The 12,708-nt window shown below is 43.2% G+C and overlaps 1 protein-coding gene across 1 annotated transcript in view; it reads left to right on the forward strand.

The window, feature by feature from the left end:
• The window catches only part of LOC137304938 (complement C3-like), a 45,410-nt gene extending 33,073 nt beyond the window's left edge, over window positions 1-12,337 (forward strand). The window contains exons 12-16 of the mRNA XM_067973722.1: window positions 1,570-1,696; window positions 6,139-6,189; window positions 8,391-8,487; window positions 10,760-10,827; window positions 11,990-12,337. Of these exons, the coding sequence (XP_067829823.1) occupies window positions 1,570-1,696; window positions 6,139-6,189; window positions 8,391-8,487; window positions 10,760-10,827; window positions 11,990-12,039 (393 nt within the window). The 3' untranslated portion in view covers window positions 12,040-12,337. The remainder of the gene's footprint in view (window positions 1-1,569; window positions 1,697-6,138; window positions 6,190-8,390; window positions 8,488-10,759; window positions 10,828-11,989) is intronic.
• The last annotated feature ends 371 nt before the right edge of the window (window positions 12,338-12,708 follow it).

Genomic DNA, 12,708 nt, shown 5'->3' on the forward strand with positions numbered 1-12,708 from the left:
ATTCTGTGGCGAGTGACTCACCTCCTGACTCCCCAAAGCCTTTCCACCATCTACAAGGCACAAGTCAGGGGTGTGATGGAATACTCTCCACTTGCCTGGATGAGTGCAGCTCCAACAACACTCAAGAAGCTCGACACCATCCAAGATAAAGCAGCCCGCTTGATTGGCACATCATCCACCACCCTAAACATTCACTCCCTTCACCACCGGCGCACTGTGGCTGCAGTGTGCACCATCCACAGGATGCACTGCAGCAACTCGCCAAGGCTTCTTCAACAGCACCTCCCAAACCCGCGACCTCTACCACCTAGAAGGACAAGAGCAGCAGGCGCATGGGAACAACACCACCTGCACGTTCCCCTCCAAGTCACACACCATCCCGACTTGGAAATATATTGCCGTTCCTTCATTGTCACTGGGTCAAAATCCTGGAACTCCCTTCCTAACAGCACTGTGGGAGAACCGTCACCACACGGACTGCAGCGGTTCAAGAAGGCGGCTCACCACCACCTTCTCGAGGGCAATTAGGGATGGGCAATAAATGCTGGCCTCGCCAGCGACGCCCACATCCCGTGAATGAATTAAAAAAAAGGTCCCTTTGTACATCAACATTCCCCAATCTATCACCATTTAAATAATACTCTGCCTTTCTGTGAGCTCCCCAACCACCTATTGAACCTCGCCTGCGTTGGGCGGCATATTGGAAAACTGCAGGTGAAAATCGCAGGTGGTCTTTCCACAATTTCCTGTAAACCAAACTATGGATTTCCAGTTTCCCTAGTGGAATACTTGGATGCAAACAGTGATGTTTAACTGCGATCCTTGACGTATCAAGCCTTTTAACAAAAGATTTGTTACGCTAAACCTTTATAAATCATTAGTTAGGCCTCAGCTGGAGTCTTGTGTCCAATTCTGGGCACCAGACTTTAGGAAGGATGTCAAGGCCTTGGAGAGGGTGCAGAGGAGATTTACGAGAATGGTACCAGGGCTGAGAGATTTCAGTTACATGGAGAGACTGGAGGTGCTGGGGTTGTTCTACTTGGAGCAGAGAAGGGTAAGGGGAGATTTGATAGAGGTGTTCAAAATTATCAAAATTATGAAGGGTTTTGATAGAGTAGATTTGGTGAAACTGTTTTCACTTTCAGGAGGGTCGGTAACCAGAGGATATAGATTTAAGATAATTGGCAAATAAAGCCAGGGGGGAGATGAAAAAATTTTTTTTTATGCAGCGACTTGTTATGATCTGGAATGCGCTGCCTGAAAGGGTGGCGGAAGCAGATTCAATAATAACTTTCAAATAGGTTGAATAAATACTTGAAAAGGAAAAATTTGCAGAGCTATGAGGAAAGAGCAGGGGGAGTGGGACTAATTGGATAGCTCTTTCAAAGATACAGCACAGGCACGATGGGCCAAATGGTCTCCTTTTGTGCTGTATGATTCTAACTGGTACAATGCTTTGAACACAGGGTCAGGCTAAATGACATTTAATCATTCAAAGTTAAGTGGTATCTTCATTGGGCTTGATCTAAAAAGCAAAAGTTAACACCTATATTTTCTCCGACTGGGAAGGTCTTTTACAGAATGGACCTGTACGACTTTGGCTCTTCATACGGAGGTGGACGGAACAGTGTTGGGGTCTTCGAGGATGCTGGGCTACGTCTTATCTCCGACCTAATGGAATCAACAGAGCTACGTGGTAGAAAATTTTGATTCATTTCATTTAGAATAAGCCATTATGGAAACTAATGGGTTTCTGAGAAGTTGGTTTTCCAAATAGGACAATCCAATGAGAGAGTTGCTTCACAGTGGATGTGGGTTTCTGCTAGATCATGTGTCGCCACTGATGTGATAGTTCGTCAGCTGCAGCTCTGAGATACGGCATTGTCTTAGGAACATCGGAGCATTAGGGACAAGAGCCTGCTCCGTTACTCAATTCGATCACGGCTGATCTGCACCTCAACTCCATTTTCCTACCTCTGCTCCACACCCTTGGATACCCTCACCTAAAAAAAAATCGATCCATCTCAGTCGTGGAAGGTCCAATTGTTCCCCAGCATCCACAGCCTTTTGGGGAAGAGAGTTCCAAATTTCTACCACCCTTTGTGTGAAAAAATGCTTCCTGAATGGCCCAGCTCTAATTTTAAGATTTTGGGGGTGATTTTCACCCCCAAGAATGGGTGGGTTGGGGGCGGGCGGGAGTTGAGAATAGTTGTTTTTTTGGGTCGCAAATGCAAAATTTTTGGATTTTGCATTCCCAGTGGGAAGCCTGTACTTTTACGCGCCTAAGTTAAACACGGAAATAAAGCCGGGTTGCGGTCGCGACCCAAAAAACAACTATTTTCAACTCCCACCCGCCCCCAACCCACCCGTCCTTGTGGGTTTAAAATCACCCCCAATGTCTTTGCATGAGAAGTTGTATGCCTAGAACCAACAAATTACTAACAGCATTGCAGAAATTAGCAACACGTAATGACATTTAACTAGCTATTAATAGGTGTGATTCAATTGTCTTTTTCTGTTACAGCCATGGCTCAGTTGGTAGCACTCTTACCTTTGAGTCAGAAGGCCATGGGTTCAGAGTCCCAATCCAGAGACTTAAGCACCAAATCCAAGCTGACACTCTCAGTGCATTAATGAGCAAGTGAGGTGCTGTCTTTTGGATGAGACGTTAAACTGAGGTGACGTCTGCCCTCTCAGGTCGATGTAAAAGATCCCATAGCACTATTTCGAAGAAGAGCAGGTTCTCCCTGGTTCCCTGGCCAACATTTATCCCTCAACCAAAAAAGCAGATTATCCGGTCATTACTGTTAGTGACACCTTGCTGTGCACAAGTTGCCTGCCTTGTTTCCTACATTACAACAGTGACTACGCTTCAAAACATAAATGGCTAATATTAATTTTCTTGTGTGCGCCTACAATGTGTAATATATTTACCTAACCGGAAAAATTAGGTCTGATTCTAAATTCTAAGTGCTTGCTGCAATTCAAAACTGTATCGAAAATGGGACCAACATCGAAAATGTTCTTAAAAAGTTGTAGAGCCCGTAATTTCCGCTTCACTTAATTGTTGCCTATTGTGTACTTTTTGTTCGTACGTCTTTGATGCCCATTTGTGTCACTACTTTTTCTTATAAACATAACTGTGCTGCCACCAATTAACGAAACGCAGGAGGATCTGAATATACTTGGGAATTAGACAGAAGGCTTTAGATGCAATTCGGTGCAGAGAAATGCAAAGTGCTTCATTGGGGGACGATCAATCCAGGAAGGGACTATTATTAAATGGAAAGAAAGTTATGTGCATGGAAAATAAAAGAGACGCAGGGGTTCTCATTGACAATGATTTGAAGCTATTGCAACGATGCTTGGTGGCAGTGAGTAAAGCAAAGCTGATGTTGGGATTTATTAAAAGGTCAGTACTGAGCCGATATAGTGAAGTAATCCTGCCACTTTATAAATAATTGGTGTGACCACACTTCGAATACAAGTGCAAGAAGAATATTGCAGCTATTGAAAGGATACAGAAGAGAGCAACCAGAATGATTGAGGGGATGAGGGGATTGGATTATGAGGAGTGCTTATGTAAATTGGGAATGTTCTCACTGGATAAGAGAAGTTGAGAGGTGATATGATTGCTGTTTTTAGGATTCTAAAAGGACTAGGTAATGAAGACCATTACATCCTGGGATGTACAGTCCTGGGATGAGGGGGTTATCTTATGAGGAAAGGTTGAACAAATTGGGCCTGTATACATTGGAGTTTAGAAGAATGAGAGGTAATCTTATTGAAACATATAAGATCCTGAGGGGACTTGAAGGGGTAGATGCTGAGAGGATGTTTCCCCTTGTGGGAGAGACTAGAACTAAGGGACACATTTAAAATGAAGGGGCCTCCCATTTAAGACGGAGATGAGGAGAAATTTTTTTCTCTCAGAGGGCCGTGAGTCTGTGGAACTCCCTTCCCCAGAGAGTGGTGGAGGCAGGGTCATTGAATATTTTTAAGGCTGAGTCAGATAGATTCCTGATTAACAAGGGAGTCAAAGGTTATAGTAGGTAAATGGGAAAGTAGGGTTGAGGTCACAATCAGATCAGCCATGATCTTATCAAATGGCAGAGCAGGCTCGAGGGGCTGAATGGCCTACTCCTGCTCTTAATTCGTATGTTGGTACAAGCTGTTTCACCTTGTCCAGGACAGTAGAACCAGAGGGCACGGCCTGCACTTGAAGGGGGTAAATTCAAAAATAATCTGTGCAAACAACATTTCAGTGAGCGAGTGTCCAATCTATGGAACAGGCTCCCGAGGGAGTCAGTGGAAGCAGTTAGCATTGATTCATTCAAAGGCAAATTAGATAGATTTCCTTCAGAAAATAACATTTGGGGGTACCGTATATAAGTAATTTGAGACCAGACACGGGGTAAGTGTTGCAGGCTTGGGAGGAAGACATGACTTTGGACCTATGGTTCCCAAAGCTCTCCACCGCTGGGGGTTTTCCTTGCCTCATGTCTGGGTCTGTTGTAGACTAATCGACAGGGATTGATTGCAATGATTAGTCAACAAATCCATTATCGTTGTATCATGTGACTACCAGGATGGTACATCGAACTAGATGGACCTTGGGCTTGTTCCTGCATAATTCCTATGTTCCTAACTGCATTTTGTGTATCGTGTGATGGCCCTTTCCTGAGAATATATTGCCCCATGTTGCTCTAATATCCTTATAATTGCTGCTTTAATGGAGTGTTCACACCACACTGGCCTCTGTATTCTTTATTTGATTTGTACCAAATTAATTTTAATTGCAACCTCACAACATTTTGCGCTGATAACCAAAACATTTCTAACGTGATTTTCAAACAACTTTAATTGGTAGCCAAGGTATAGTTATACTGGTACACAATTTAATTAATCCGACACAATTTATTTTTGATAAAGCTTGTCTCGCACATAGAGGTTCACTATTCTGTTTGCTTAACTTTTCACCTCTAATGTTTAATAGTCATGGTGTAATTTTAGACTAACCTGCCAGGCGGAATCCCGCAGAATCAGGTGGGACACCAGTTTTACGCCCCGCCCATTATTACTCTCCGCTGACTTCAACGGAGAGTAAAATCGGGGAGGGCTGTAAAACCACCGTTGCACTCCATCCTTCCTGTTTCCCGACGGGTGGCTTAGGTTAAAATTACCCCCATGTATTGACATCAATTTGTTGGTTACGTCCACATTCAGTGGTGCGTTTGAAGCATCTTTGTGTCCGCTAATGAGTGAATGGGGAAATCTGTAGACGTAACTTATGAATTGCTGAAGGACAATTAATCCAAGGATTATTTACAGAATCCTTAGAACACCAGTAACGTGTAAAATGGAAAACATCATTGATGAATTTTCTTAAGACGTTGTTTTGTTCGGGAAAGTAAATGACTGCAATCAATTTTTATTTTCCTTGTCTTTCACTTCTTCCAAAACGTAAAACTACATCCGACACAACAACAAACAACAAAAACTTGCATTTATATAGCACCTTTAATGTAGTATAACGTCTCAAGGCACGTCACAGGAGCGATTAGCAACAAAATTTGACACTAAGCCACATAAGGAGATATTAGGACAGGTGACCAAAAGCTTGGTCAAAGCGGTAGGTTTTAAGGATCGTCTTAAAGGAGGAGAGAGATGTAGAGAGGTTTAGGGAGGGAGTTCCAGAACTTAGGGGCTAAGCAGCAAAAGGTACGGCCACCAGTGGTGGAGCGAAGGAAATTGGGAATGCGCAAGAGGGCCAGGGTTGCAGGAGCACAAAGTGGGGTTGTGGGGCCGGAGGCGGTCACAGAGATAGGGAGGGATGAGACAATGGAGGGATTTGAAAACAAGGATGAGAATTTTCAAACTGAGGCGTTGCCAGACCGGAAGCCAATGTAGGTCAGCGAGCACGAGGGTGATGGGTGAACGGGGGACTTGGTGCGATTTAGGACATGGGCAGCAGAGTTTTAGGTGAGTTCAAGTTTGCAGAGGGTGGAAGATGAGAGGCCGGCCCGGAGAGCTGACCCCTCAGGGTGACAATCCCATAAAGTTTGCAGAGAAAGTTGTTAAAGCAAAAGTAACAGCATGGAGCGAAATAATTGTTTGAAATAATCCAATTATTTCCAGATACAACAACCGTCCCATGGCGTAGAGGACCGTTAAGTACACGCAGAGATGGTAAGGGTTGTTTCATAAAACCAACTTGTAAACCAAACTTGTGCTCATTTGTTTCGGAGGATGTTGTTATTTATGTGCATGGATCTGACGGACCAATAAGAGAAAACTTAAAACACAAATGTTTGAAGATGGCGGGACAAGTTGATAACGCTGTTAAAAAAAGCATACGGGATCCTTGGCTTTATAAGTAGAGCCATAGAGTATAAAAGCAAGGAAGTTATGCTAAACCTTTGTAAATCACTGGTTAGGCCTCAGCTGGAGTATTGCGTCCAATTCTGGGCACCGCACTTTAGGAAGGATGTCAAGGCCTTGGAGAGGGTGCAGAGGGGATTTACTGGAATAATAGCATGGATTAGGGAGTTCAGTTACGTGGAGAGACTGGAGAAGCTGGGATTTTTCTCTTTAGAGCAGAGAAGGTTAAGGGGAGATTTGATAGAGGTGTTCAAAATCATGAAAGGATTTGATAGAGTAAATAAGGAGAAAATGTTTCCACTGGCAGGAGGGTCGGTAACCAGAGGACACAGATTTAAGGTAATTAGCAAAAGAACCGGAGGCAAGATGACGGGAAATTTTTTTACGCAGCGAATAGTTATGATCTGGAATGCGCTGCCTGAAAAGGCGGTGGAAGCAGATTCAATAGTAACTTTCAGAAGCGAATTGGATAAATACTTGAAAAGGAAAAATTTGCAGCGCTATGGGGAAGGAGTAGGAGGGTTGGGGAGGGAGATTATTCTTGCAATATGCTGGCACAGGCGCGATGGGCCAAATGGCCTCCTCTGTGCTGTATCTTGGAATGATTCTATCAGCCGGAGTCTCATAAAGATCATTCCACCAAGAACGGAAGAAAGGCCTCTAGTGTTTGCCTTTGCTAAATTTGATGAATCCGGAGAAAAGCTACTGTGAGGAATACATAACGAGGATATGTTGCTTTCGTTTTTCAAGGGGGGGGCGGGGGCTAGTGAGCAACAGTTTAATTCTGAACCCATAACCTGTGGGTGTTGGCAGGTAAAAGAGAAGAAAATGGGGGGATTTCTTTTTCATCTTCAAACAGCCACATTGGCCACCTCGATATAGCGATTAAGTGCCAAAGTGTAATAGTGAAATCGCACTCGTTTGAACTTCTTCATAACGTTTTTTGTTAATTAATAACCTAAAGGTGACTACAACCTCAGAAGCTTTTAAAATTCCCACTTTCAAAGATTTTACTCTTCTGTTCCGACTGAGCGTGGGATGAATTCAGGGTAAAATTATTTCCCTATAAGTCCTCTAAAAAAAAACCTATTGACAAAAAATTTACAGCAACATTCCTAATGCATTAGTGTTGAATAACCATTAATATTTATTAACATGTTTACACCAGTAGATAATTTGCACCCAATTTCTGCCACTACACTAAGTACCATGGTAATGATATATTGCCCCCTCACTATCGGAGGGTTACACTTGGCGTAAAGCCAGGAAATTGGCCATTTAATGGTTAAGGCGAGCCTATCTGGGGAGAGGCCCAATTGATCGAGCAAATTATGGAGGATGGCTGCTCAGTTCTTCCATCTTATTTGCCGGATTTTTTTTTTTTTACGTTTAAATAACGTCACACGCCGTCAATGCGTCATTGCTACGGTACTCCGCACCAGGAAGCTCAGGCCTGCGTGTCACCACTTAAGATTAGAAACGGACGCAACAAATCACGGCAGGAACTTACCGCCCCACTGGCCGAGACTTGCACCCAGCAAAGGGCCTGTTGGGTTCTGTGGTGGTGATTTTCTGCCCGTCAGTCGCAGGCAATGCACCGGTGATTTTCAGCTTGGCTGCTCGCTGCCTGTGAAGCACCGCTGGTGACTTGGGGCCGTAGGCAATTCCGCCTGTCAATTCAAACTCACCGTCACTTCTCACGGACAAGGGAAGTTCTCCCTTGTAATTGGGCCTCCAAGGGCATCGGAAGTTATGGTAACGGCCACGTCACAAATAATTGGTACATATTTTAGTAATTATAATTCTATCAATGATTCCAACAACGTGTCTTAAATGAATGGCTTGATAACCATGCTAAATTAACGTGCTTTGTGAATTCAACGCAGTACGTTATGAACAGTGGCACCAGGGGAACTTGCCCCCAAGGTTTCATGCTTATAATGTCATGTAAGAATCGACATTAAACTTTCTGTGACTGAATGCATGTTATGTTCCCTCCCCCTGTCTAGCTATTGGGATCGCGACTACACATCATGCCATACAACCCGTATATAATCAAAGTTGGGTGTGGGAGATACAGAAAACATCAGGAAAGAAAACATTCAGGTATTGTAGACTGGAGCCGCAACCATGCATTAATCAGGGAGTGCCTATGATCCTGAATGAATGTGGTTGCTCGGAACACCTACTGCAGTTATTTGAACTTAACTCATTTAATTGACCTAATAGTCAAGTGCAAAATAAGATTTACAGGGATTAAAGCAGAACTGAAAGGTTTTAACTGTCAGGAAAGGCTGAACAGGCTGGGGCTCTTTTCTCTGGAAAAGAAAAAGCTGAGAGATGATGTAGAGAAGATGTTTCCACTTGTGGGGGAGACCAAAACTATGGTTCATAAAAATAAATCTTCCCTAGAATTTACAGCACAAAAACAGGACATTCGGCCCAACTGGTCTATGTCGGTGTTTATGCTCCACTCAAGCCTACTCCCACCTCTCTTCACCTAACCAGTAGTAGAGGCGGGTACAATTTTGTCTTTTAAAAAGCATTTGGACAGTTACATGGGTAAGATGGGTATAGAGGGATATGGGCCAAGTGCAGGCAATTGGGACTAGCTTAGTGGTATAAACTGGGCGACATGGACATGTTGGGCCGAAGGGCCTGTTTCCATGTTGTAAACTTCTATGATTCTATGATTCTAACCCTATCAGCATATCATTCTATTCCTTTCTCCCTCATGTACTTATCTAGCTCCCCTTAAAAGCGTCCATGCTAATCACTTCAACTACTCCATGTGGTAGCAAGTTCCTCATTCTAACCATTCTCTGGTTAAAGAAGTTTCTCCTGAATTCCCTATTGGATTTATTGGTGACTATCTTATATTTATGGCTCCTAGTTTTGAACTCCCCCCACAAGTGGAAACATCTTCTCTATATGTACCCTATCGAACCCTTTCATAATTTTAAAGACCTCTATTAGGTCCTTACGATGTTCCAAAACACATAACGACCAGAACAATACTTCTTGCCAAGAACTTTTCATTCTTGGTATGGTATGCACCTTTTGCAATTTCCTACTTCGGCATAACCCGAGATTTAGACGTGAAAATCTAACCATTCCCGCTCGCGTTCTCCCGAAGTTAAGCTCAAACTTCTTGCCAATCTCATTAACATAAGCCCGAATCTGTGCAATTGCCCTGCGTGGTATGAACGTCATTGGAACAGAATCAATTGGGGCATCAAACTGCCAGGGTGGACGGCCAGGACAGTGGGAGGAAAAAATAATTTCCCTTCACAGTGAGGCTGGGGAATCAAAGGTAAGCAGCACTCAACTGTCCGTCATAAAGATTTTTAATTCATTCGTTTAAATTGCTCTGCAGAGCGTCTCAATTGTCTCAGACCTCTGGTTCTCTTCCTCCTGTTCCTCCTCCATTATAATGTGAAGCAGGGGTAGAGCCAGCAAAAGAACCATTTTCATTTCTAAAATCAACTGTAAACATGGCTGTCTGTGTTAACAGGTTGAGAGTACTTTTAATGCTTCTTTGATCGCAGATTTGCCCCTAACTCGGGTGGCTACAGGAGGCTGTGCGACTTCATGTCAGGTCGCAATTTGAAGAACTGCATAGAATCACATAGTATCTAAAGCACAGAAGCAGGCCATTCGGCCCAACTGGTCTGTGCTGGCGTTTATGCTCCACAGGAACCTCCTCCCACCCTTCTTCATCTCACCCTATTCTTCTATTCCTTTCTCCCTCATGTGCTTATCTAGCTTCCCCTTAAAGGCATCTTTGCTCGTCGCCTCAAATACCCCCTGTGGTCCTGTGGTGGTGAGTTCCACATTCTGGCCACTCTCTGAGTAAAGAAGTTTCTCCTGAATTCCTTATTGACATCTGCACAAGCGCAATCGCAGGAAACTCGCGTTTGTAAATTGGGCGTCGGGTCAGTTTAATGGGCAGAGATCAATTTTAACCTAACCCACCCGCCGGGAACCTGACAAGATCAGGTACAACACTGATTTTACACCCTGCGCGATTATACTCTCTATTGAAGTCAGTGGTGAGTAATATTGGGCGGGATATAAAACCAGCGTTCCACCTGATCCTATGGCACTCCCACTTGGCAAGTTAGGTTGAAATGAGCCACTTGGCCTTCTCCTACTTACACGCATAATTCACTTACACCCAAAATTCCGCGATCTTCTGGCTGCATATTTGATGTAGGCCCCAATTGTGCATGTCCCTGGGCGCAAGCAGGTCGGAAATTCAAGGTCATTGTTCATGTAAATAGGCCCAAATATCCATTGGAAAATTCTGTCAAAATAACCTTTTGAAAAGGCAAGGTGGGGAATAAGCATTCAATTATGACGTTTTTCTTTCTCGCAGGTTAACATCAGATATCGATCCTCCAAATTCCTGGGAAATTAGTGCCTTTAGTGTATCGGAGGAAGGTGGTAAGTTGACTTGAGATTAAAAGCAATGTTTGATAAGCCAGTAGGTGCGCTCAGTCGAACTACTTGGAGATCGATGGGAGTTTGTGGCTATCCATCATTGTGTGCAATGAATTTCATAGCAAGTTCACCCTAAGCCCTCAGTATCTCAGACGCCTCGGTTTACAATCCCTGAGAGCTCAGGTGCTGCGTTATTTCCGTACACATAAACTTAACATCTACAAAAAACAATTAACATTTTATTGTCGATTAGGTTCGATTAGAGTAGAGTTGATTAGAATAAATTAGATTAGATTAGAATAAATTAGATTAGGTTATATTAAATCAATTAGATTAGATTAAATTACATTTGAATAAATTAGGCTAGGTTAGATTAGATCAGAATAGATTAGGTTAGATTTGAGTCAATTATGAAATCATAGATTCATAGAATGGAGGCCATTTTGCCCGTCGAGTCCGTGCTGGCTCTCTGCAAGAGCAATCCAGCTAGTCCCACTCCCCCGCCCTTTCCCCGTAGCCCTGCAATTTTTTTTCCTTCAAGTTCTTCTCCAATTCCCTTTTGAAGTCCATGATTGAACCTGCCTCCTTCACCCCCTCGGGCAGTGTATTCCAGATCATAACCACTCGCTGTGTAAAAAAGTTTTTCCTCATGTCGCCTTTGGTTCTTTTGCCAATTACCTTAAGTCTGTGTCCTCTGGTTCTCGACCCTTCCACCAATGGGAGCAGCTTCTCTCCATCTACTCTGTCCAGGCCCCTCATGATTTTGAACACCTCTATCAAATCTCCTCTCAACCTTCTCCGCTCTGAGGAGAACAATCCCAGATTCTCCAGTCTCTCCACGTAACTGAAGTCCCTCATCCCTGGAACCATTCCAGTAAATCTTTTCTCCAAGGCCTTCACATCCTTCCTAAAGTGCGGTGCCCAGAACTGGATTAGGTTAGATTAGATCAAATTAGATGAGATTAGGTTTGATTAGATTAAATTAGCGTAGATTTGATTTGAGTGGATTAGGTTAGATTAGATTAGATGACTAGAGTGGAGTAGAGTGAGATGAGATTAGATGTATGATAGTCAATGGAGAAGTTTGAAATGACATTTTTACCAATGTCAATGCCAGTACATTTCAATAAGGAGAACTAATTTATATATTCTTTTATATTTCAAGAAATATGCATTGCGAAACCATTGATAGTTAAATTAGATGGCAGCAATTAGAATTCAACGATTTGAACAACTGTGCAGACCTAGAACTCTGATGTCGAATTCCATTGAAGTGAGCAAGTGCTACATCCAAATGTGTGAAAGTACCGATGCCACACATGTGACGACACATACCTTCATACGACCATCTAATTATCTTCACAACTTGAACACGACACTTCCTCTCCCAGTTCGTTTCCCTAATAACAGCGGAATATACACCAAGTGGTGAATGCAGTCTTTGCAATCTCCCGCGTGAAGTATTTCTTCTGAATGCGATGACTCAGTAGAGAAAAATAAATGTTTATTCCAACATTCGGCTTAATTTATATTCTTTAGAGAAAAGCTGTGTCCTTCTGGTAGCTTAGAATTGATACGCAGATCGTTAATGCATGATGTAGTTGGAAAGACAAGCTCGTTCTTACCCACTGATTTTTAATTCTGTGCTTAGAATCATAGAATCATAGAAGTTTACAACATGGAAACAGGCCCTTCGGCCCAACATGTCCATGTCGCCCAGTTTATACCACTAAGCTAGTCCCAATTGCCTGCACTTGGCCCATATCCCTCTATACCCATCTTACCCATGTAACTGTCCAAATGCTTTTTAAAAGACAAAATTGTACCCGCCTCTACTACTGCCTCTGGCAGCTCGTTCCAGACACTCACCACCCTTTGAGTGAA

Source organism: Heptranchias perlo, chromosome 39 (genome assembly GCF_035084215.1).
Source record: "Heptranchias perlo isolate sHepPer1 chromosome 39, sHepPer1.hap1, whole genome shotgun sequence".
In the NCBI taxonomy this organism is placed as follows: domain Eukaryota; kingdom Metazoa; phylum Chordata; class Chondrichthyes; order Hexanchiformes; family Hexanchidae; genus Heptranchias; species Heptranchias perlo.